This window comes from Salmo salar, chromosome 24, assembly GCF_965601325.2.
Source record: "Salmo salar chromosome 24, fSalSal1, whole genome shotgun sequence".
NCBI lineage: Eukaryota > Metazoa > Chordata > Actinopteri > Salmoniformes > Salmonidae > Salmo > Salmo salar.
Window position 1 is genome coordinate 22,123,935 of NC_138314.1, and position 25,576 is coordinate 22,149,510.

The 25,576-nt window shown below is 43.4% G+C and overlaps 2 protein-coding genes and 1 long non-coding RNA gene across 4 annotated transcripts; 1 reads left to right on the forward strand and 2 right to left on the reverse strand.

Annotated features, from left to right (window-relative positions):
* Window positions 1–354: 354 nt before the first annotated feature.
* On the reverse strand, window positions 355–13,788 carry LOC106585588 (rho-related BTB domain-containing protein 2). 2 transcript variants are annotated; one of them, XM_014171964.1, is made up of 11 exons: window positions 13,699–13,788; window positions 13,471–13,595; window positions 10,398–10,599; window positions 9,975–10,078; window positions 9,681–9,866; window positions 8,485–9,428; window positions 8,285–8,403; window positions 7,892–8,042; window positions 5,088–5,176; window positions 4,795–4,900; window positions 355–4,612 (listed from the first exon to the last, which is right to left on the reverse strand). In XM_014171964.1, exons 2-11 carry the CDS (start codon window positions 13,533–13,535, stop codon window positions 4,407–4,409), a joined length of 2,172 nt encoding a protein of 723 aa, XP_014027439.1. In that variant the 5' UTR covers window positions 13,536–13,595; window positions 13,699–13,788; the 3' UTR covers window positions 355–4,406. The 2 variants fall into 2 exon arrangements, with proteins under 2 accessions (XP_014027439.1, XP_014027438.1); XM_014171963.1 differs by having other exon boundaries at window positions 13,471–13,782.
* A 1,663-nt stretch (window positions 13,789–15,451) lies between these two features.
* On the forward strand, window positions 15,452–25,065 carry LOC106585586 (indoleamine 2,3-dioxygenase 2). The gene is made up of 10 exons (XM_014171962.3): window positions 15,452–15,624; window positions 16,181–16,276; window positions 16,678–16,797; window positions 22,302–22,420; window positions 22,534–22,548; window positions 22,732–22,831; window positions 23,070–23,187; window positions 23,285–23,336; window positions 23,995–24,143; window positions 24,424–25,065. The coding sequence occupies exons 1-10, from the start codon at window positions 15,532–15,534 to the stop codon at window positions 24,786–24,788; spliced, it is 1,227 nt and encodes a 408-aa protein (XP_014027437.1). The 5' UTR covers window positions 15,452–15,531; the 3' UTR covers window positions 24,789–25,065.
* Window positions 16,498–24,162, reverse strand: LOC106585587 (uncharacterized). The gene is made up of 3 exons (XR_001323984.2): window positions 23,976–24,162; window positions 22,681–22,844; window positions 16,498–16,835 (listed from the first exon to the last, which is right to left on the reverse strand). It is a non-coding gene; the product is annotated as an uncharacterized LOC106585587 (long non-coding RNA).
* Window positions 25,066–25,576: the final 511 nt, after the last annotated feature.

The following is a 25,576-nucleotide window of genomic DNA, read 5'->3' on the forward strand; positions in this document are numbered from 1 at the left end:
AGCTGAAAGAAAGTACATTTCTGCTCTTGTGGGAGTTTAAAACTGCAAAATGATTAGAATGGCATTCAATTAGTAATAACATTTCAGAATTTTCTTTCTGCCCCATAACAACATTTTTAGAATTGCAGAAAATGAACTTTAAAAACATAAATTTTTCTATCTGCTGTCATGACAGGGGCCATTAAAATATTTGCAGAGGTGGGGCGCCCCCGAACCAAATCTCGCTTAAGTCCCCCAAAAATGCTAGAACCGGCCCTGCCTAGATGACTGGAGAAGTCAGATCATTAATCGACACCCTGTTTGGCGATTGGACCACTTTCTATAGAATCTGAGTCATACACAAAGACATCTGTGTGCAGGCTGCTACTTTATATTTATTACATAAACACTATTTACACATTTCAAGAACACATGCTACAGAACTCAAGATCTACAGCTCCTAACAAACAATACAAACATCTGTAACTCTCCAGAACAACAAAAATAAATACCTGTTGACGAGCAAAAATGTCAGACCAGGCTATAAACACTGAGAAAAGATTCAAGTTTTGAATTCAACCATTTCAATACAAGTTTTGTTTATAACTATGCAACTGATTGTGCAGCAGATTGGTGTCCTGGTACTGCTACAAGCTCCCTTTGGTTTGTGCTTCTCTGCAGCGGTGATATAGCACCTAAACACATGGAAAAGGGCTTTAAAAGTTCTGAGTTATAACTTTTCTTTCTATCTAGTCATAATATATTTGCAGGTAACACCTGAAGTTGCCTACTCATCTAAGAATATGAGCTGTGTACATGTCATACCCCCTTATACAATTCGATGAAAATCGAAGCTAAGGCTCTCAGTCTACATAATGCAATGTGCATTTATGGTTTAAACGACACTGGTATGCCTATGTCCTGCATAGTGTACAACATCAGCTAGTATCTATGCTGAAATATGTACAGCTAAAAGCTTGTATTATTTTCTCGGCCACATTATAACAGGCAGTTGTAAAATAATTGGCCATTATCTATGTTTTTGATTTATAATCCAACTTCTAATTCCCACACCAAGTCAATGCCATCCATTCTAATGATAATACTGATATTTCTCCATAGTGAAGTAAATGATCAGAAAACAAATTAGAATTGGTATTCTCTGCATTAATTTGATGGGGATGCGCTGACTTTTGTAATTGATGAATGTGTTTTCTAGAGTGGGCTTGTCATCGTGTTAGTCTATTGGTGTGGTGAAAAGTGGTTTACTACTAAACATTCCGTTCAGAGCATGAAAATATTAAACCAAAACACTGTCTAAACTAACAAAAGCACAGGCTCACGATGCTTTCAACTGTACACACATTAATGCCACAATCAGATATGTACACTTACACATAAACAAAGCCTTCAGTACCATGGTACATTGACACATCTTTAGTACACACAAACTAGTGACCACAGTAACAATATCTACATTCAATGTCTCTCACACACTATACATTAAGGCATGAGGTGTCTTCTTGGATGCAGTGCATTAGCAGAAGAGGGTTAATTGAGATATCAACTCAAATGCATTTCAACCACAGCATGTAAATGCGGATTGTCAAGTGGAATGGACAAAACAGGAAAAAAAGGAACAAAGGCCTGAATCAAAACATAAATCTTCTAAGGGTACATTTGATCAAATATATGATTAATACAATATTTCAAAGGTTCATTGATGCATTTACCAATTTGACAAAACACAACAAAACCATTTTACAGACCAACAATTCCAACACAATGAATAATTTCACTACTTGGTAAAAACAGAACATTGACGACAAACAAGCCTATATACTCGGATGTCCAGTGCAATACAGAATGATCCAAGTGATTAGGAGTTGGGATGGTATGCCAAGTGATTAATCCTTTTACAACATACATGTCAAACCTGCCTTTTTCAATTAGATTATAGCAACAAATCACATATGAACTTGATCTAAAAGTGTAAATCTACTGGCTTGTGCTCCTGCACTGCCATAATCTATACCTTAAATGACAGACTACACATCTATATGAGCCTTGTACATGCAGTCTATTGGTATAATTGAGCATTTAAACAACATTCTGAGATATCATGTTAGATTTGTAAGTGGATTCATGGCATTTAAATGACTGTAAAGCTCGTTTTAGTGATGTCATAAGGGATGTAGGCTATATTTTCTAAGTGCATGAAGGAGAACAATATCCTACAAGTAACTTACATTATCTTACAAAAAGCTATTATTTTATATATAGATATTTTTTTTTTACAAGTAAATTCTTGACAATAATGTATATTGGCTGGGAGGGTGCTCCATGTCATATTTTCCTTCTCAAGCCACAGAGCCACTTCTTTTGATCTGAAAGCAGTTTGCCTGCATACCATCCATACATGTAACCGGAGGTCAGCACAAGCATTGGAGAAATCTGAAGAAAAAAACTATCCATAAAACAAACAAAATCTGGTAGACTATCACACCTTACAATAACTTGCCCAAATAGCACAAAACAACATGGATTTTCAACTTCCTTGATAAGTTAGCAGCATTCATAATTATGTGTGTGAAACAGGTCAAGTTTTGTTATTATTTCTGGTCACCACCGGCATTTCATAGTAATTCCAGGGCACTGCAATGCGGACAACTTCATGTAAAGTGTTGCTAGAAATCGGTAATCCACTTTTGATATACACCTGCTGTAAATACTCACAATAATGAATGAGCACCATGCTTATAAATCAAAACAATACTGTGGGTTGTCGTTGGTGAAATGACAACAGGGATATAAACATCCTCTTCAGATATCTCTTCAACTTGTCTTGTAGTGCTGCTATTTCTCTCATCCTATGATCATCTCTCCAAGCCCATTTAGACTGTTTGAAGCTTGTCAGACACATGTGTGTCCAGTACTGTAATGGCCTCGGTGCTCTTCTCATCAGAATGCTGATACATACAGGTGGTGCTCTCCCCTCTCTTGAGGAGAGTCCAGTAGCAGGGTGTGAGGAGGAATTTATAGATGAATGATGAGACCCAGACACGAGACAGTCTCCTGTATGTGTACATCTGAAATAACCAATGACATGCAATCACAGGGATACCCTATAAGCATAATGTCAAACTTCTAAAAGGCAAGGTCACTGCCATTACAGACTGACAAGCCTAAAACACCACCGTCCAAGAGGGGAACTGCTGTACATGTGGGTTCTCCAAGTCCAAGAGTTGGCATATTGGTTTATGAAATACACCAGATCCATTGCTATAATGTGGAATGGTCCGGTTGATAGTGGCATTCACCATAAAGCTGTGGGGTTCAAGATACGTGGATAAATATATCAGACTCTCCTGATAAGGTACAATTGCCGATTTTAAGGAAAAGGAAACTTGGTAGTGCAAAGCTATTCCATTGTTGCAACACATAGTGGTGAGCTTTGCTTGTGTTTGTTGGCGTTTCAAAAGCAAATGCTGAACAATACTCTGTGATTCAGGTTCTTTTGCATCTTGTCAAAAGACGAATGTGGCCGTGTAAAAGAAAGCCCTTTTCTGACATGTAGCCACACGTCACAACACAGGGGTCGTGTATACACTCACATCAATGTCAGCTGTGCAAGTTGTACAGAAAAATGCAATATACAATAACTGTACAAAAGAGGACAGGAGTCAAATCTCCGCTGTTTTCATTTAAGTCGTAATTCTGTACAGACTTAGTGGTTTCCAGTAGGCAGATGATCTAAGGGGATGTCCTATATGACTTGAATAGATTAATCTTAATGCAGACCTAATGCATTTTGTTGATATTTCTGGTTGAGTGATTATAATTGTACTGTACACATCCTGGTTTGGTAGATTGTGCAAACACTTAAGGGCAAGAAAGTGTTATCACTGAGACTTGATTTCTGTGTTACTTTGCTGGTCATTGGTCTTTGCTATGTCTGTTGCAGCTGATAAGCACTTGGTTGTCAATTCAAGTCAGTCAATGGTTATCATGAGCTTAGGATCACAGTTCTTTACCTTGAAGCTAAGCCTCTTCCTAACTTGCTCAGTTCTCCCCCTGGTGGTGTATGCAGGAATATCAACAACATATTGAGCAGCCATCAGCACCATCTACCTTGCCTTGTTCATAAGGTTTAAGTCACTGATCTTTAAGGTTTGAGCTTCATTGTCTTTGCATGGATATGCTAACACAAAAAGAACGAGACTAATGTCGTTCATTATCCGATTTAGCTGACCCTGCAAACCTGGGGGAGTGTAGCTTGGCTGCAGATGCAAAACAGAAATGAGGGAGGGAAAGGTGAGGGCCTGAATGAGTGGGCCTAGTGTCTGGCCAACTGTGCTGATTCTCCACTTTCCCAAGTCATCTCTACAGATCCCCACAGAGGGCCTTGCCTGTAACCTGAGTGCCAATCAGACGACAGCATTGGAACCAGAAGAGGCGGAGTTGGCAGAGGGAGAAGAGGGAAAGTTCCAGAAGAGCCACTTGCGTTTACACTGCCTCCTCTGGTACAGGAAGTCCTCCTTGTCGCGCTCCTTCCTTGCTCTCTGGTAGTGGTCATCCTCCTTCAGGAACCACACTGGTGGCCAGCGGTGCTTCTCAAAGTAGTCCTGGTTGTCTGCAAGAGGCATGGCTCAACAGCTTTAGCAACATCAAATGCAGACAGATGTGCAGACACATATGCTTCATATAATGCTAACTTCTCTATAAATCCTGCATTGATGTAAAAGGGCGTTTCAAATGACAATTGTAGTTTCACGCACATACAGTTCTCTTTAGTTAGCATTTCACTTGCATCACCTGTAGACGTGGCCTTCATGTCTCGAGGAAACTTGCGGCACACACTATTATAGTTGGTGCAGATGTGGTGAAGGCACCAGCCAGTTAGCTGTTGGGCACAATGGAACTGCCAGAGAGACACAAGATATTATGGAAGACCTTATTCCACACGTGCTAACTTTTTACATTTAAAAGTGTAACACTTGTTAAAGAAATTAGCATTAGAAATAGAAACACTTGTGAGATTGGAGAAAAACTGTATAAAGAATAAATACACTCATGGAATTGCAATAGGAACAAGGCCTCCATCTTACCTGAGCCATCTCCAGGTATAACAGCACATCTCCGTCAATATCAGCCCCCATCATAGCAGCCTCCATCAGGACTGTCACTGTGTAGAGTTCTGAAACAGAGGCATAACATGCAGGGTATCACAAGAACAACAGAATAATAATTTGCAGTAATTCTGATAATTGTATTGTCAAGTTTTCTGATGATACTGCCATTCTTGTTTGATGTATAAACATGCTGATACTACTGTGTACAGGTCAGAAATTCAAAGGTTTGTCATGTGGTGTGATGAGCACCATCTCATCCTTAATGTAAAGAAAACAGAAAAGATAGTGTTTGACCCCAAATCTGTTGGTGACCATGTGCCTGTGGTTGTCCACAATGCCAACATAGCACAGGTTAGTTTGTACAGGTTACCTGGGTATACAGTGGGGCAAAAAAGTATTTAGTCAGCCACCAATTGTGCAAGTTCTCCCACTTAAAAAGATGAGAGAGGCCTGTAATTTTCATCCTAGGTACACTTCAACTATGACAGACAAAATGAGAATTTTATTTCCAGAAAATCACATTGTAGGATTTTTTATGAATTTATTTGCAAATTATGGTGGAAAATAAGTATTTGGTCAATAACAAAAGTTTATCTCTGTTATATACCCTTTGTTGGCAATGACACAGGTCAAATGTTTTCTGTAAGTCTTCACAAGGTTTTCACACACTGTTGCTGGTATTTTGGCCCATTCCTCCATGCAGATCTCCTCTAGAGCAGTGATGTTTTGGGGCTGTCGCTGGGCAACACGGACTTTCAACTCCCTCCAAAGATTTTCTATGGGGTTGAGATCTGGAGACTGGCTAGGCCACTCCAGGACCTTGAAATGCTTCTAACGAAGCCACTCCTTCGTTGCCCAGGCGGTGTGTTTGGGATCATTGTCATGCTGAAAGACCCAGCCACGTTTCATCTTCAATGCCCTTGCTGATGGAAGGAGGTTTTCACTCAAAATCTCACGATACATGGCCCCATTCATTGTTTCTTTTACACGGATCAGTCGTCCTGGTCCCTTTGCAGAAAAACATCCCCAAAGCATGATGTTTCCACCCACATGCTTCACAGTAGGTATGGTGTTCTTTGGATGCAACTCAGCATTCTTTGTCCTCCAAACACGACGAGTTGAGTTTTTACCAAAAAGTTATACTTTGGTTTCATCTGACCATATGACATTCTCCCAATCCTCTTCTGGATCATCCAAATGCTCTCTATCTAGCAAACTTCAGACGGGCCTGGACATGTACTGGCTTAAGCAGGGGGACACGTCTGGTACTGCAGGATTTGAGTCCCTGGCGGCGTAGTGTGTTACTGATGGTAGGCTTTGTTACTTTGGTCCCAGCTCTCTGCAGGTCATTCACTAGGACCCCCCGTGTGGTTCTGGGATTTTTGCTCACCGTGCTTATGATCATTTTGACCCCACGGGGTGAGATCTTGCGTGGAGCCCCAGATCGAGGGAGATTATCAGTGGTCTTGTATGTCTTCCATTTCCTAATAATTGCTCCCACAGTTGATTTCTTCAAACCAAGCTGCTTACCTATTGCAGATTCAGTCTTCCCAGCCTGGTGCAGGTCTACAATTTTGTTTCTGGTGTCCTTTGACAGCTCTTTGGTCTTGGCCATAGTGGAGTTTGGAGTGTGACTGTTTGAGGTTGTGGACAGGTGTCTTTTATACTGATAACAAGTTCAAACAGGTGCCATTAATACAGGTAACAAGTGGAGGACAGAGGAGCCTCTTAAAGAAGAAGTTACAGGTCTGTGAGAGCCAGAAATCTTACTTGTGACAGAAATCATGCTGTGACCAAATACTTATTTTCCACCATAATTTGCAAATAAATTCATTAAAAATCCTACAATGTGATTTTCCAGATTTTTTTTTCTCATTTTGTCTGTCATAGTTGAAGTGTACCTAGGATGAAAATTACAGGCCTCTCATCTTTTTAAGTGGGAGAACTTGTACAATTGGTGGCTGACTAAATACTTTTTTGCCCCACTGTATATATGGACAATGTGCTGAGCTGGAAGGTCCAAGTAAAGAGTGTCTGCTCCAGAGTCCAACAACACCTCTACTTCCTATGGCTTTTTGGAGTTGGCCAGAAAATAATTATCCTGATCTACCATGCGGTCATAGAGATATTCAACTGAAATCTCAAACTGCCCACCTGATACAAACTGCCATGAAGGTCATGGGTGTGAGGCAGCATAATTTCTGATCCCTCCCATGTACTTCACTCTGAGGATCAACTCCTCCCCTCAGGCAGACGCTATAGGGTCCCTACTTGTAAGCTGAACAAATATAAGCACTCCTTCCTTCCCATGTCCATCAAATACCTAAACAGCAATACTGTAAGTCAACCTGAGCTATGTTAGTACACCACTGACAGAATATAAGGGAATGTGCAACGTATTATGTATTTGGCTATATGAGAAGTGTACAACGTGTATAATAAGAGTAACATGTAGTGTATATATTATGTTGAGTGTGTCATGTACAGAGTCTATTTTGTTTACAGCAGTAATGTGTCTAAGACCATTTTTCCTTCTGGGACATTGAAGATCATCCTATCCTATAAAATCCAGTCTGTCACTGCGCACATTGCCAAATCTAACTTGCAACATAATTATTAAAGGAACAGAAACAACTCTCTCAACACACATATTAGCCTAATAGACACTGTGAAGAGAAGGAAAAAGAGAGGGAAGTGTGTGTTAAACTATAAGTGTGCATGTCTTGTGTTGCACAGATGTGGCTTTGTGTATGAGGGTGTGCTCAAAAACAAGTAGATACCTGTTAGTGCAACTAGGTGTGGGAGGCAAAGACGGTTGGCAAGAACAATGAGCTCCATGGCATCCAGGTCAGTGCGGGAACAGAAGCGCCCAGTGTACAGGTACTCCAGCACAGCCCTCATACAGCTGCGAGTCGTGTTAGGAAACAGCACCTGAGACAAAAGGCACAGATCGACATCATTCTTCCCGTTCCGATTCACTAGTGTATTCTACTGTGATCTTGTGTGTTTGGTTATTTAGGTTGGTTATTCAGGCTGGTTATTCAGGCTGGTTATTCAGGCTGGTTATTTAGGTGACTTGCAGAAGGTCTTGTTATTGTGCACAAGACCAATTAAAATGTAATATAGTGGTACACTCTCTAACTCCAGTGAGAGGGTGTAAAGAATTGACTTACTTCTTTGGTGCAGCTCTCCACAAAGGGCCCCCCAAACATAGCTGCCATCCAGTCACAGCTGGAGATGAGCAGGGGCTTATGGGCCATGATCGTTCCATCATCCAGCTTGAACACTACATCTGGAACACAAAGTTAAATCATACTGCATCCAAGGAGAAACACAGTGTACAAAATCCCACAGTATTATGATGTGCGCTCACCAGAAAAGGTTCCTTTGGCCAGGCACTCTTTGACTCTGTTGGTGCGCCGTACATGAAAGGCTTTGGTGATTTCCTGGTTCATGAAGGCCTCGTTGTTAAGGATGTTGGCCACCATCATGCGCAGGTCAAAGACCTCCAGCAGCTCAGCAATGTGTGCGATGTGCATTAGCTCCTTCTCGTGCTCGTCCAGCTGACCAGTGTACAGGTAGCGTAGCACAGCGCGGAAGGGCCCCAGCTGCATGGACTGGTCCATGTGCACCACGGTCATAGGCCTGGGGCTGTAGGTCACTGGGTCATCCACCAGCTCCTCCTGGATGCTGACAAAAGCCCTGCTCCAGGTAGATAGCAGTCTGCCCCTCCGGCCCCCTTCAGAGTCCCTCAGGGTGCCGTCACTGGTGCAGGCCCGCAGGTTGGCCCTGTCACCTTCGTCAGGGCTCTCACACACATCGAAGCTGGCAGCACGCATCAGCATCTCACGGCCAGACAGAGCAGTGGCGCGCGCGGGCCGCTCAGTCTCCTCAGACCGGGCGTCCAGGATGAAGAGGTCATAGAACTTGGAGGAGGACGTGGCCAAGTAGATCTTGTGGGCGAAGATTCTCTGCTTCTCCTGTAGGACCAGGATGACATCGGAACACAGGGGGTCCTCTAGAAGACGGCCAGGATGCTCCTCAGTGGTGGTGGGGGGAGGTGGCACAGTGATGATGGGTGGTGGGGGTTTGGGAGGAAGGAAGGGGGCCTGGAGGAGGGACCGCTGCACGTTGCGCAGGTGTGACTTCCAGAACTGCAGGTGGCGTCGTGAGATTAGGGCGGCCCGGATGGCGTTATCAAATACGTCCTTTACTCCAAACTGAGCCACAACGCTGGTCTCATAGTACGGCACTCCCAGCTCTTTGGCCACCTCACGGCCCCTCTCTGGAGGCAGAATCTCATTGTATTTAATGGGTCTGGAAGATATGACCATAAATGAGGCCAAAAAGAGGCCAAAGGTTAAGTGAGTTTACGGAGTAAATTAACATGATTCAGAGCAGCATGAGGATAAATGACATTGTATATTGTTTACAAATCTTAGTACAAAGTGGTACCTACATTTCTAATGGTGACACAGTGAATCTATCAATCACAGGCTATCAACTTTAACTTGAGATGAAAAGCACTGCTTTAGATTGAAAGCACTGGACTTAGTAGTTGTAGGGCACCTTGCTAGTGGCCGTCGTGCCCTGTTGACTGCCTCCAGGTCAGCGTAGCGCAGGTCCAGCTGGCAGCCCACCAGGATGACTGGAGCCCGGGGGCAGAAGTGTTTGATCTCAGGGTACCACATGGTCTTCACATGGTACAAGGAGTTGGGGTTGGCGATGGAGAAACACAGAACCACCACATCGGACCTGCAATGACGAGTGGGGTTAGGGAAGGGACAGAAAGGAAAGGTCCACTTACTTTACTCTGCAACGGTACCATGACTTGCATGAGTAAACAAGGTCAGCTGATCTCACCTTCCATACGCAAAGCGTCGGTCCTTGTGATGGTCCCCGAACGTGTCCCAGAGCCGCAGCGACACACTGACGTCATCCACCACATCCCTAGATCGCTCCAGAACCTGACCAGAGAGAGATATCTATCACATGCATGGATATTACCAACAACTGCAGGGTTGCCCACCAGCCTAATGTGCTAAGCCCAAGATAAACATTGTGTGTTGCAGGTTTGTTAATGTGCAACAACCGTTTACCCAACTGTAGCACTTAAAACAGAGGATTTCAGTATTGTTTTCCTTCACAGTCAAGTTGCTGGTGGACCAAACAGTTCATTTCATTTCAAACCCCATGCAGTCCATTACCTAAAACGTAGCCACAATAGAGAAAACAGACAAACAGATAAAGCTTTTCATTAATTAACAGGCAAACTCCACCACTCACCTCCTGGCAAACTCTGTACTGGTCTATGGCCCAGACAGTGGGTACATGTGTAGCAAGCAATTGGTACTGAGTGAGTGTGGCATTACAGGCCCGGGCACAGATAAGGCGGGTCTTCCCAACAGCGTTGTCCCCTACCACCACACACTTGATAGTCTCAACGTTTGGCCTCTCATAGTCCATGTCAGAATCCATCAACTGGGGCCTGTCAGGGCAGAGGAAAGCAGAGTTTGATAAAATAGATCAAATATCACAGAGGTACTGAGGAGCTTGTTAAAAACATTGCACCTCATCAGGTATCAATACTGCAATCAAATCATATTTTATTTCTCACATACTTTGTAAACAACAGGTGTAGACTAACAGTGAACTGCTTACTTACGGGCCCTTCCCAACAATGCAGAGAGAAAGAAAATAGAGAAATAACAGAACACGTAACAAAACACATAATTTACATTTTAGTCATTTAGCAGACGCTCTTATCCAGAGCGACTTACAGTAGTGAATGCATACATTTCATACAATTTCATACATTTTTTTTCTGTGCTGGCCCCCCGTGGGAATCGAACCCACAACCCTGGTGTTGCAAACACCATGCTCTACCAACTGAGCTACACGGGGTACCAGTACCGAGTCGATGTGCAGGGGTACGAGGTAATTGAGGTAGATATATGCATATAACTAGGAATATTGTGACAGATAATAAACAGTAGCAGCAGCATATGTGATGAGTCAAAAAAGTTAGTGCAAATACTATTTAGCAGTCTATTTAGCAGTCTATCTAGCAGTCTATTTAGCAGTCTATCTAGCAGTCTATCTAGCAGTCTATCTAGCAGTCTTATGGCTTGGGGCTAGAAGATGTTCAATGTCCTGTTGGTTCTAGACTTGGTGTATCAGGACCGCTTGCCATTCGGTAGCAGAGAAAACAGTCTATGACTTGGGTGGCTGTAGTCGTTGAACATTTTTATGGCCTTCCTCTTACACTGTCTGGTATAGAGGTCCTGGATGGCAGGGAGCTCGGCCCCAGTGATGTGGCTGCATGGCTGAGTGCCGTGCCAATTCAGAAGGTCCCTGACGTTCCTTACTCTTTCATTTGAAGAGACACGCTGGGGATTTCAGAGTTCTGGAAGTGAAGTAGGATGTGTTCCTAAAAATAAGCACAGACTCTGCTAACTTAATTTGTCTAGCATCTGGGTTATACTCAGGCTGTACCCGTGTCTTGTCATTTTGTGTTTCCCTGTGTTTTATGCAGACTTAAATACTAAGTTATAGTGAAAGGAGAGGACATTCCATTTCCCAGAACAATGTGTTATAGGATCACAACCTCTCTCCAACATAAGCCACATTCAACATAACAAAATATAATATGATTCACATTGTTACCCAGAGATACATCTTGGATCAAATTAAACAGACCACAGGGAGTCCCATTATGCAAGGATGCAGCTGAAATCACAGTTCTGTATAAAGCACTTGCAACCAAAACAAATCTTTCAATAAATTCAGCCATGGTCTAACCAATAGGCCTGGCAATGTCAAACAACAGTGTTCTTTTGGACAAAAATACTCACACTGACATCTGTCGCTTGATGAATTTATACAATCAATCATATAAGCATTATTTGATCAAGAACCCCTCCTTGGCAGTGTCTTAGCAAGCCCCCCCCCCCCCCAAAAAAAAGTAGATCAGTCTAGGATTCAAGAAAATTGTAGTGAACATAATTAGTTCAGACAGACAGACGGAAACCCTCTATCCACGTCTAGAAAAATAGTGGTTACCCAGTTTCCAAGGGAACCAGATTTGCTTCTGTGTCATACCCTGGTACCACACATGCAATGGGCCATAGATTGACTGATTATATACCTATCAAAAACTCGGTATACTGTAACAGCGGTATGGCAACTGAATGACCTTTACAAAGTAGACTGACAGCCACGCGCAAAAACGTAAACAATGTGGCCAGACTGGACCACGAGGGGAAAAAAATGTCATAGCATATCAAGCCAGCAACTACACCGCCGTAGCTTTATTCGTTAATAAAATGTCCATTCCCAGTATCCAGACAACCTCCGCAACTATGAGTTGCAACAATGTCACCGTCTTTGACAACGAGGGCGCGAAACATGATGACGTTGTGTTTCGACGAAATTCGAGTGTCCACTCTGCATGGCTGTACCGTCGGCTGGTTATGCTTGGTCTCTGTGGGCTCCAATATAGGCTATTAGATCGTCTCACAATGTAGTTAGTAGGCTATCTGCTGCACGCCAATTCATAGAAAATACCTTCAATATTATGTTCTTGAATGGAAGAAGGCTGCGAACTTGAACGGCGGCGGAAACTGAATTCTGGGGCCGGATTGCCAACCTACTCCTCAATGCCATTTTCTCTCGTTGGTAATGTTGGCTATTTGGCAACAGTCTGCGCTTAACAAATAGCCACGTCATCAATCATAATTCAGCAAGAACTCAACCGAGGCACTTTAGCTGCAGTTCAGACCTCTGTCTAATGCCGGGGTGATGCAACCAAATACTGTCTGTCATACCATCGCCTATACAACAAGTCTAGCACTATCTTGTGTGCAAAGAAGAATTCCATAGTTATTTCGTTAAATTATGGACGTATGGATTCTCATGAGCCTATGGCCCCTTTTAGTTAGGCAGCTTTAGATGCAAACTAGACTGATATAACTAGTAAGTTTGATATATCATAGCCTAAAAAACGAATTATTTCAGAGGATTCCATTAGATAACTTGGCCATACAGACGATATGATAGCCTCTTTATAATATAACTATACTATAGGCTATATCCGCTCCAAGAACTGACCATACATGCAGGTCAGCAAATTATAAAGGGTTTAGCTAATAACATTCACCCAGCTTGCTACAAAAGCTATTTCCATCAAGCCGAGTCACTGGGCATTCAGCGCCACGATTACGTAACACCCAGAGGTTCCTTCCTTGTGCCATTTTGTGTTATTGAGGTGCATGCCAAAATGTTAGATTAGTATAGGCTATTATAGGTTACTAACCCAAAAGCCTATCCCGTTGCGCATTTGGCCAACATTTCTCCTTACCTCAACATAAGGAAATGGTGCATCGGATTGACCGATGTTTGAGACTGAGAAGAAGAGTGCTCCATCGGATGCGGCTAGCACCCTACCGTAGCCTGGGTTGAACGTCATTTTCGCAGCAAGGATAACTATAGGGAATTAAATATATTAAATATAGGGGATTAAATAGCGGCCACGCCGCTAAAGTCACCAGAAAAGAATACTTGGTAAAAATAATAAGGATATCATCACCGTGTGCCTGAGGACACTGGTGGTCTACATGAGTCCGTCTTCACCGTCAACCGCAGGCCACGCCGCGTCAAAGAACCAGCTCCAGTCACCTACGTAATTTATTATAGAGGCACGCGCACCAATAAAAACCCCATTCATTACAAAACAGCGTTCCACTGCAAATCTCCCGCAAATCCCATTCAATCCAAATGTAGGCAATTTAGCTGCTGTATCTTCTGGTTCAGATTCTACTGTAAATACTTTTAGTCTCAGCTCGGCTACTATACAGATCATTATTAAGGTTAATGTCTAAACTCCAAATATTATGTCTGAGATAAGCAATAAACTATATATATATATATATATATATATATCTTAAAATCGTAGGCTATTGCAAACATAATGGGATGTGATCTGAGTGGACTTTAAAGTTGCCATGATGTGGTACTGTGAGTCAATATGGTCCTGGTCCTGAAATTGTAATAAGATTTTATGATCCCTCAATGGGGTTGTTTTTTCCCCTCTCAAGTATTCTGTTCACAAAACATAAAACCTTCCAAAAATAAATAAAATATTTGCATGACTATAGGTCAATTTAACCATGTCTCATGGATTGATCTCATTTGACAAAGTTCTAACCTAACTCAAAGCATCGCCTGTGTAAACAAGATTGTATACACTTTAAAACATTTTAAACACCCACAGGCATCATAAATACTGTTTGAAAATTATTTTAAGCTCCTTACCCGTTCTCTTGTGGGCTGGCCAAACACTGCACCTTAGTTTGTTTAAGAAAGAATGGTCACTCATCCTTCCACTTTCAATATTCCACCCCCTCCCTTTCCTTTTTTGCCTGCCTCTCTCTCTCTCTCTCTCTCTCTCTCTCTCTCTCTCTCTCTCTCTCTCTCTCTCTCTCTCTCTCTCTCTCTCTCTCTCTCTCTCTCTCTCACACACACACACAAAGTCACATGTTTTGGTATATTTTAACTTTGTTGAGAGAACAGGAAGATTAAATTACATTTGACCTTTAGAGTTGAAAGTGTCTATGAACATACCCAGAGCAGTAATATCCACAGTGTTAAATGTCCTTGTGTGGAAAGAAAAGCCAGAGTAGGCTTACTGGATACACCAAAATGGTATAATTGTGTAATGACAGTTAGTAATGTATTTTCTATAGATTGAAAAATTGTCCTGACACAATGTTTTTAGATAACAATAATGTGCCAGAGGCTGCATCGCACCCATATCGGTGCACACTCTCATCTTACAGTAAACAGCTATTGTTAACAGTAAGCCGCTTTGGGAAGGACTAATTAGTTATTGACTTTCAATAAACGCATGCGTGTTTTTGGCTACAGTAACCCTAATCAAGACATTGCTTGAGACAATGACATTGCATATGTTAACTGACATATGTGAATAAGTACCAAAATGTGTCCACCATGTTATTTTAACCATTGTAATGTGTTATCTATTCCACAAGATGAGGCTGCTGCATTACTATTTTCTTCACGTCTATGTAAGCTGCTATTTTGTCATCACTGGTAATCACAATGCGATATGGATTGAACATAACATTTCTCGCATAGACATGTTTATAGATTGATACCAGTACAGGTCAAACTAGATCACAAGGCCAAAAGCATGTCTCGACCCTAGAACTACTAACTCATAATGATATGAGACCATTGTGCAATAGTGTGGCTAAAGGTAAAGATAAAAGTTGTGTAAGCAGATTTTTGTTGACACGGTTTACAAGTGAACTCTGTGCTGGGGTCCAGAAAGTTTGAGGTCTGGCTGAACTCTCACTTTGCATACTTACCAGATCATTCAAACTGCCCTCTTTCAGCCCCCATGGCCACTACTATCACAGACTCACAGAAGCCTTTCTCTTTGGACCCCTACCATGTCTCTGAGGAATTTGGCTTCATCCTCCCTTCACCCCTGGTAGGTATTTCAATAGATACCAATTGCATTTGTAATTGGTGTCAGTCAATAGTTGGTATTTGCTGAATCTCATTAGGTCTGCTGCTCCTGCTTATAGTCATTCGTTTTTGTTTGTTGAATGAAAGTAAGGGTAAAGTAAGTAGCATTGATTAATTTTAATATGTGGTTGGCAGGTTATAACTTTCTTAGCCTCACACAGTGACATTCATTTCCCAGAGACCCCAAATCAAGCTGTGTTTTTTTGTGTTGGTAGTTTGGTATTGGTATTTTTTGTCTCTCCAACCCTGTTCCTGGAGAGTTATCCATCTCTAGGTTTTTCACTCCAACCCCAGTTGTTACTAATCTGATTCTGCATATCAACCAGTTACTGTAATCATTAGAATCAGCTGGCTAGATTAGGGTTGGAGTGAAAACCTACAGGACTGTAGCTCTCCAGGAACAGGGTTGGAGAGCCCTGCTCTAGACTGCATTGGCGTTTGAATTTGGAATGCAGATGAGAGCATTCCAATCCAGGACAATACCTTGACACTTTTCAATATGACTCAATACCCTAAAGGCAGAGTTGCCGCCATACTACCAGCCCTGGATGGACATTGCCCAGCATGTTACAGAGCTCATTTACTCTCACATGCTGCGCTCCCACATTCTCAAGGTAAAGCTGTCTATACTGTAAAACTCAGCTGATCAGTAAGTAACAAGGGGTGAAATAGGGGGGAATGGAATTCTACCACCTGGTTGAATTCTACCAACTTGGTTTGGAAGACGTTAAACAGTGGAAATTAAATAGATTTATAAGTTTAACAGCTTTTGCTGACAGTTCCACACTGTTAATAACAATGTGTCATGTGTGAAGAGATGATGACAAAACATACATCTGATTTGATTATGAAGATCATTCATTTTATTGATTCATTACATAGCCTGAAGCATTTAAATATCTAACAAAGTAAAATGGGTAATGTGTAATATTTCAAGCATAGTGTATTAATAATGACTAACATTTGTACGTGATAGACTGTAGTGTCACCTCCATTTTTATACCGACTCCCTCAGATGCCCCTGCTGAACACCCAATTCCTGGAGAGCCACAGAGAGCTGCGTCTGGCCCACTTGGCCCTGAGTGTGATGACCATGGGTTACGTGTGGCAGGAGGGAGAGGATGACACAGTCAAGGTTTTTCACCAACCCTTCTTATTAAGAATATTCTGGACCTGGAGTGGGAAGAGAGACACATGTAACCGTTAGATTATTTTGGAAAAAAAGGTTTTCTTCTGAAATCACAGCAGGTGAAAAAATAGCTGATCATATTTTCTGACTATAAATCAAAGGTCAAAATATTCAGCCACTCTGGCACCTTCAGGTTTGAGATCAAATCCTCAAATAAAATAAATGTTTCTAGGTCACATGCACCGAATACAACAGGTGTTGACTACAGTGAAATGCTTACTCAAGAGCCCATTCCCAACAGTGCAGAGTTAAAAAGTAAGAGAAATATTTGCTAAATAAAAAAGGAAATAGTAACACAATAAATAACAATATCGAGGCTATAGACAAGGAGTACCAGTACCAAGTCAATGTGCAGGGGAATGAGGTAGTTGATGTAATACAGTATGTACATGTGGGTAGGGTCATAGTGACTAGGCAATCAGGATATACAGTATATTCGGAAAGTATTCAGACCCCTTTCCTTCTTACACATTTTGCTACGTTGCAGCCTTATTCTAAAATGGATTAAATGAAAAAATATATTCTCAATCTACGCACAATACCATGTAATGACAAAGTGAAAACAGATTTTTAGAAACTTTTGCAAATGTATTAAAAATAAAAAACAGAAATACGTTATTTACATACATCTTCAGACCCTTTGCTATGACATTTACATTTTAGTCATTTAGCAGACGCTCTTATCCAGAGCGACTTACAGTAGTGAATGCATACATTTCATACATTTTTTTTTTTTTTCTGTGCTGGCCCCCCGTGGGAATCGAACCCACAACCCTGGCGTTGCAAACACCATGCTCTACCAACTGAGCTACAGGGAAGACGATGAGACTTGAAATTGAGCTCAGGTGCATCCTGTTTCCATTGATCATCCTTGAGATGTTTCTACAACTTGACTGTAGTCCACTGGTGGTCAATTCAATTGATTGGACAAGATTTGGAAAGGCACACACCTGTTTATGTAAGGTCCCACAGTTGACAGCGCATGTCAGAGCAAACACAAAGCCATGAGGTTGATGGAATTGTCCTTAGAGCTCCGAGACAGGATTGTGTCGAGGCACAGATCAGGGGAAGGATACCAAAACATTTCTGCAGCATTGAAGGTCCCCAAGAACACAATGGCCTCCATTCTTAAATGGAAGAAGTTTGGAACCACCAAGACTCTTCCTAGAGCTGTCTGCTGGGCCAAACTGAGCAATCAGGGGAGAAGGGCCTTGGTCCGGAAGGTGACCAAGAACCCGATGGTCACTCTGACAGAGCTCCAGAGTTCCACTGTGGAGATGGGAGAACCTTCCAGAAGGACAACCATCTCATGCAGCAGTCCACCAATTAGGCCTTTATGGTAAATTGGCCAGACGGAAAAGGCACCTGACAGCCCACTTGGAGTTTGCCAAAAGGCACCTAAAGGACTCTCAGACCATGAGAAACAAGATTCTCTGGTCTGATGAAACCAAGATTGAACTCTTTGGCCTGAATGCCAAGGGGCACATCTGGAGGAAACCTGGCACCATCCCTACGGTGAAGCATGGTAGTGACAGCATCATGCTGTGGGGATGTTTTTCAGAGGCAGGGAAAGTGAGACTAGTCCGGCTCGAAGGAAAGATTAACGGAGCAAAGTACTGAGAGATCCTTGATGAAAACCTGATCCAGAGTGCTCAGCACCTCAGACTGGGGCGAAGGTTTACCTTCCAACAGGACAACGACCCTAAGCACACAGCCAAGACAATGATGGAGTATCTTCGAGACAGGTCTCTGAATGTCCTTGAGTGGCCCAGCCAGATCCCGGACTTGAATCTGATCAAACATCTCTGGACAAAACTGAAAATAGCTGTGGAGCGACGCTCCCCATTCAACCTGACAGAGCTTGAGAGCATCTGCAGAGAATAATGGGATCTGAATACTTTCCGAATGCACTGTATAATAAACAGTAGCAGCAGAATATGTGAAATGTGAAAGTGTGTCTACGCGTGAGTGTGAGTGTGTGTATGTGTGTGTATGTGTGTGTGTGGCGTCAATATGCGTGCGTGTGTGTTTTGTGTGTGTGAGCGTATGTAGTGTGTGTGTGAGTTGGAATGTCAGTGTAGTAGAGTCTAGGGAATGTGTGTGTGTGTGTGTGTGTGTGTGTGTGTGTGTGTGTGTGTGTGTGTGTGTGTGTGTGTGTGTGTGTGTGTGTGTGTGTGTGTGTGTGTGTGTGTGTGTGTGTGTGTGCAGTGTGTGTGAGTGAGTGTGTGGGTAGAGTCTAGTGAGTGTGTGTGTATAGTGTGTGTGAGTGTGTGGGTAGAGTCTTGTGAGTGTGTGTGTGTGTGTGTGTGTGTGTGTGTGTGTGTGTGTGTGTGTGTGTGTGTGTGTGTGTGTGTGTGTGTGTGTGTGTGTGTGTGTGTGTGTGTGTGTGTGTGTGTGTGTGTGTGCAGTGTGTGGGTAGAGTCTTGTGAGTGTGTATGTGTGTAGTGTGTGTGGGTAGAGTCTAGTGAGTGAGTGTGTGTGTGTGTGTGTGTGTGTGTGTGTGTGTGTGTGTGTGTGTGTGTGTGTGTGTGTGTGTGTGTGTGTGTGTGTGTGTGTGTGTGTGCAGTGTGTGTGAGTGTGTGGGTAGAGTCTAGTGAGTGTGTAGTGTGTGTGCGAGTGTGTGGGTAGAGTCTAGTGAGTGTGTATGTGTGTAGTGTGTGTGGGTAGAGTCTAGTGAGTGTGTGCGTGTGTGTTTTGTGTGTGTGAGCGTATGTAGTGTGTGTGTGAGTTGGAGTGTCAGTGTAGTATGTGTGAGGGTGTTGGTAGAGTCTAGGGAATGTGTGTGTGTGTGTGTGTGTGTGTGTGTGTGTGTGTGTGTGTGTGTGTGTGTGTGTGTGTGTGTGTGTGTGTGTGTGTGTGTTGTGAGTGTGTGTGTGGGTAGAGTCTTGTGTGTGTGTGTGTGTGTGTGTGTGCAGTGTGTGTGTGTGTGTGTGTGTGTGGTGTGTGTGTGTGTGTGTGTGTGTGTGTGTGTGTGTGTGTGTGTGTGTGTGTGTGTGTGTGTGTGTGTGTGTGTGTGTGTGTGTGCAGTGTGTGTGAGTGTGTGGGTAGAGTCTAGTGAGTGTGTAGTGTGTGTGCGAGTGTGTGGGTAGAGTCTAGTGAGTGTTTGTGTATAGTGTGTGTGAGTGTGTGGGTAGAGTCTAGTGAGCATGTTTTGTGTGTGTGAGCGTATGTACAGTAGTGTGTGTTTGTCTGGGTAGAGTCTAGTGAGTGTGCATAGAGCATTTGCAAGTAAGGCAGTGCAAAACGATAAAGGAATATATAATAAAGGGGGTCAATGTAAATAGTCTGGGTAGACGCTGGGCATAGAAGCTGTTCAGGTGCCATTTGGTTACAGACTTGGCACTCCAGTACCGCCTGGTACAGAGGTCCTGGATTGCAGGGAGTTTGGCCCCAGTGATGTACTACCCTCTGTAGCACCTTGCGGTCAGATGCCAAGCAGTTGCCATACCAAGCGGTGATGCAGCCAGTCAAGATGCTCTCAATGGTGCAGCTGTAGAACATTTTGAGCATCTGAGGGCCAATGCCAAATCTTTGCAGTCTCCTGAGGGGGAAGAGACGTTGTCATACCCTCTTCACAACTGTGTTGGCGTATTTGTACCATGATAGGTCCTTAGTGATGTGGACACCGAGGAACTTGAATCTATCGACCCGCTCTACTACAGCCCCGTTGAATGTAAATAGGGGCGTGTCCGGCCTTCCGTTTCCTGTAGTCCTCGATAAGCTCCTTTATTTTTCTGACATTGAGGGAGATGATGTTGTCCTTGCACCACACTGCCAGGTCTCTGACCTCCTCCCTAAAGGCTGTCTCATCGTTGTCAGTGATCAGACCTTCAAAATCCCAATCCAATCAAATCAAATTGTATTTGTCACATGCGCCGAATACAACAGGTGTAGACCTTACAGTGAAATGTTTACTTACTTGCAGTTTTAGGAAGAGATAAGAATAACACATAATTAAAGTGCAGCAGTAAATAACAATAGCAGGGCTATATACAGGGGGTACCGGTACAGAGTCAATGTGCGGGGGCACCGGTGTTGAGGTAATCAAGGTAATATGTACATGTAGGTAGTGTTATTAAAATGACTATGCATAGATAATAACAGAGAGTAGCAGCAGCGTAGGGTGGCAATGCAAATAGTCTGGGAAGCCATTTGATTAGATGTTCAGGAGTCTTATGGCTTGGGGGTAGAAGCTGTTTAATAGCCTCTTGGACATAGACTTGGCACTCCGGTACCGCTTGCCGTGCAGTAGCAGAGAGAACAGTCTATGACTAGGGTGGCGGGAGTCTTTGACAATTGTTAGGGCCTCCCTCTGACAACGCCTGGTATAAAGGTCCTGGATGGCAGGAAGCTTGGCCCCGGTGATGTACTGGGCTGTACGCACTACCCTCTGTAGTGCCTTGCGGTCAGAGATCGAGCAGTTGCCATACCAGGCAGTGATGCAACCCATCAGGATGCTCTCGATGGTGCAGCTGTAAAACCTTTGAGTAGCTGAAGACCCATGCCAAATCTTTTCAGTCTCCAGAGGGGCAATAGTTTTGTCATGCCCTCTTCATGACTGTCTTGGTGTGCTTGGACCATGTTAGTTTGTTGGTGATGTGGACGCCAAGGAACTTGAAGCTCTCAACCTGCTCCACTGCAGCCCCGTCGAGGATAATGGGTGCGTGCTCAGTCCTCCTTTTCCTGTAGTTCACAATCATCTCCTTTGTCTTGAACACGTTGAGGGAAAAGTTTTTGTCCTGGCACCACACGGTCAGGTCTCTGACCACCTCCCTATAGGCTGTCTCATCGTTGTCGTTGATCAGGCCTGCCACTGTTGTGTCATCGGCAAACTTAATGATGGTGTTGGAGTCGTGTGTGGAATCTACAAAGACAGCTTGTTGGAATCATCTTGTTGGAATCACAACACAACCACCGTTGTGTTGTTGGCAAACTTAATGATTATGTTGGAGTCGTGCGTGGCCACGCAGTCATGGGTGAACAGGGAGAACAGGAGGGGACTGAGCATGTTCCCTGAGGGGCCCCCGTGTTGAGGGTCAGCGTGGCGGATGTGTTGTTGCCTACCCTCACCACCTGGGAGTGGTCTATCAGGAAGTCTAGGATCCCGTCCCAGGGTCCTTAGCTTAGTGATGAGCTTGGAGGGCACTATGTTGTTGAACGCTGAGCTGTAGTCAATGAACAGCATTCTCACATAGGTGTTCCTTTTGTACAGGTGGGAAAGGGCCGTGTGGATTGCAATAGAGATTGCGTCATCTGTGGATCTGTGCGAATTGGTGATGGTAGCAGGTATATGAAGAGCAACAGATCATTACTAGATCCATGCACATTAGGGACTTACTGTATGTACATTGGCTATCTGTAAACATAACCCCAGTCATCATATAATGCACTGAATATCAGCTGTTATATAACAGCAAGTCCCTCTGATATGAACTCTTATCTCCCATAAGATGCTTCCCCGCAACCTGGCCATTCCATACTGTGAGGTGTCTCAGCGCCTAGGACTTCCTCCCATCCTTACCCATGCAGACGCAGTACTGGCTAACTGGAAGAAGAGGGATCCACAGGGGTAAGATTAGAATACTCACGGGTCTCCTGTTATACAATTCTACTTTTGTCTGTCAGTGATATTTAAGGAAAATGTGTTTATTTTTCATGTCACCACCTCATCTTCCATACCAGACTGTTTGACATGGAGTAAGTATCGTCTTGAATAACTGATTCCAACAAGCTGTCTTTGTAGATTCTACACATTCCAATAGTCTTTGCTTGTTAGCTAATGCAATTTGAAAATCTCATAAATAGTTTGCTGGAACTTTGACTTCTTACCAGCTGTCATTGTGGCCTTGGTGATAGTTGTTGTTTTCATCGCTTTCCCAGGAACTTGGAGCTGCTTGTCACGCTGCCTGGTGGGGACAGTGTGAGAGGGTTCTTCATGGTCACTCTGCTAGTGGAGCTGGCTGCAGTGCCAGCCATTAAGGTGAAGGCCTCTCCTGAAACACACAAAGAGCTGTATAATGTGCAGTTGGTCACACATGTATTGCACATTCTGAGAAGGACAGGCATGAGACCGTCAGAGGAAACAGTGGTCTTTTAGTTGTGACTAGTAAAGACAAAATAGACAAGACACACAAATAAAAATACTACAGTAGATCACATAACTGAGCAGATAATATCCATAGTACTATGTTGATTTCTGATGCTTTGTTGTGTTTCAGAGTATTCCTTTGGTTATTAATGGGGTCCAGTGCGGTGATGTTGAGACTGTAACCAGAGCACTAGAAGAATTCAGCCAGGCAATGCAGGGCATGACAGATGCACTTAAACTGATGCATGGTACTACAGCTGAAACAGATGAGATGTTTTACTGCATTGACATTCAGTCCAGTTCACCTGCATTCTCAGCATATAGATGTCTCTTATGTTGTTCCAGTGTATGTCAAACCAGAAGTCTTCTATGGCATTATGAGGATCTATCTGTCTGGGTAGGTACTGAATACCCCTAGGGCTAGACGACATAAAATTAGTTTTTATGTCTGACAAAAGTTAGACGCATATAATATACATGTAATTTATGACTATATACTGAGAATACCAAACATTAGGAACACCTTCCTAATATAGAGTTTCCCTCAGAACAGCCTCGATTTGTCTGGGCATGGACTCTATAAGGTGTCGAAAGCATTCCACAGGGAAGCTGGCGCATGTTGACTCCAATGCTTCCCATAGTAGTGTCAAGATGGTTGGATGTGCTTTGGGTGGTGGACCATTCTTGATACACACGGGAAACTGTTGAGCGTGAAAAACCCAGCAGCATTTCAGTTCTTGACACAAGCCAGTGTGCCTGGCAGCTACTACGATACCCTGTTCAAAGGCACTTACATCTTTTGTCTTGCCCATTCATCCTCTGAATGTCACACATACACAATCCATGTCTCATTTGTCTCAAGGCTTAGATATCCTTCTTTAACCTGTCACCTCCCCTTCATCTACACTGATTGAAGTGGATTTAACACGTGACATCAATGAGGGATCAGAGCTTTCACCTGGATTCACCTGGTTAGTCTATGTCATGGAAAGAACAGGTGTTCTTAATGTTTTTGTATACTCAGTGTATTATATACCTGTATGTGTGTTGGTCAGGTGGAAAGACAACTCCTCCATGCCAGCTGGGTTGGTGTATGAGGGCGTCCAGGCAGAGCCTATGGAGTATTCTGGTGGGAGTGCTGCCCAGAGCAGTCTCCTGCACTGCTTTGATGAGCTGCTGGGTGTCAAACATGAAGCAAAGAGTGGTAAGAAAGCAAAGGTCCAGAAGAGTCAGTGCATAGAAAAAATATTACCACACAAAAATCCATTAATGGCTGCATTAACATACTTTTTAAAAGGCCTTTTCTTATGTAATAAGGAAATGTTCACTTAGAACCACAAAGAGTTGTAACATGTCCCGTGTTATACAGACGTCTCCAAAATGTTTTGGCATGGCATTTTATTCTACATAGACATATTTTTTATACTTAGGTATCCTAAAGACGTCATTTCCAGTGAGGGTGAATGTGCTATCTACTTGTACAGGTGCCTTTCTGACCCGTATGAGGAACTACATGCCCCCTTCCCACAAGCGTCTGATCCAGGACATCTCTCTGCAGCCCTCCCTGCGAGGCTTTGTCCAGCAGCAGGCCTGTGGGGGGCTGACCGAATCCTTCCAGCTCTGTGTGACCAAGCTGCTTGCCCTCCGCAGCTACCACATCAACGTGGTCAGCCGCTTTATCACTGTGCCCGCTGCCCGTGCCCGACAGCTCCGAAACCAGGGGAACATTTCCCAGGAGGAGACTGTCAGCAGGGCGCCCACGGCACTGGAGGAGACGGGCACCGGAGGCTCAGGCATCATGAGCTTCCTAAAGACTGTAAGGGACCGCACACGGGACGTCTCAATTTAAACCATCAGTGTTGGATTCCATTAAATGCAACCACTAATTTCTTAATTTAATCTAAAATAGAATGCAAAATATGTATCAGATGACTAGTCCAGACCGACTGTGCTCATATCACAATCCCCAATTCCTGCATGAGAGTGAGAAAACTCTCATGCAAGAAATCTCGCACTTACAGTGCATTCGGAAAATATTCAGACACCTTGACTTTTTCTACATTTTGTTATGTTTAAGTATTATTCTAGAATTGATTAAATAATAAAAAACTGAAATATTACATTTACGTAAGTATTCAGACCCTTGTTTAAGCACATTTGGCAGTGATAACAGCATTGAGTCTTCTTGGGTATGACACTACAAGATTGGCACACCTGTATTTGGGGAGTTTCTCCCATTCCTCTCTGCAGATCCTCTCAAGCTCTGTCAGGTTGGATGGGAGCGTTGCTGCACAGCTATTTTCAGGTCTCTCCAGAAATGTTAGCTCGGGTTCACTCAAGGACGTTCAGAGACTTTTCCCGAAGCCACTTCTGCATTGTCTTGGCTGTGTGCTTAGGGTCGTTGTCCTGTTGGAAGGTGAACCTTCACCCCAGTTTGAGGTCTTAAGCGCTCTGGAGCAGGTTGTCATCAAGGATCTCTTTATACTTTGCTCTGTTCATCTTTGCCTCAAGCCTGACTAGTCTCACAGTTCCTGCCGCTGAAAAACATCCCCACAGCATGATGCTGCCACCACCATGCTTCACCGTAGGGATGGTGCCAGGTTTCCTCCAGATGTGACTCTTGGCATTCAGGCCAAA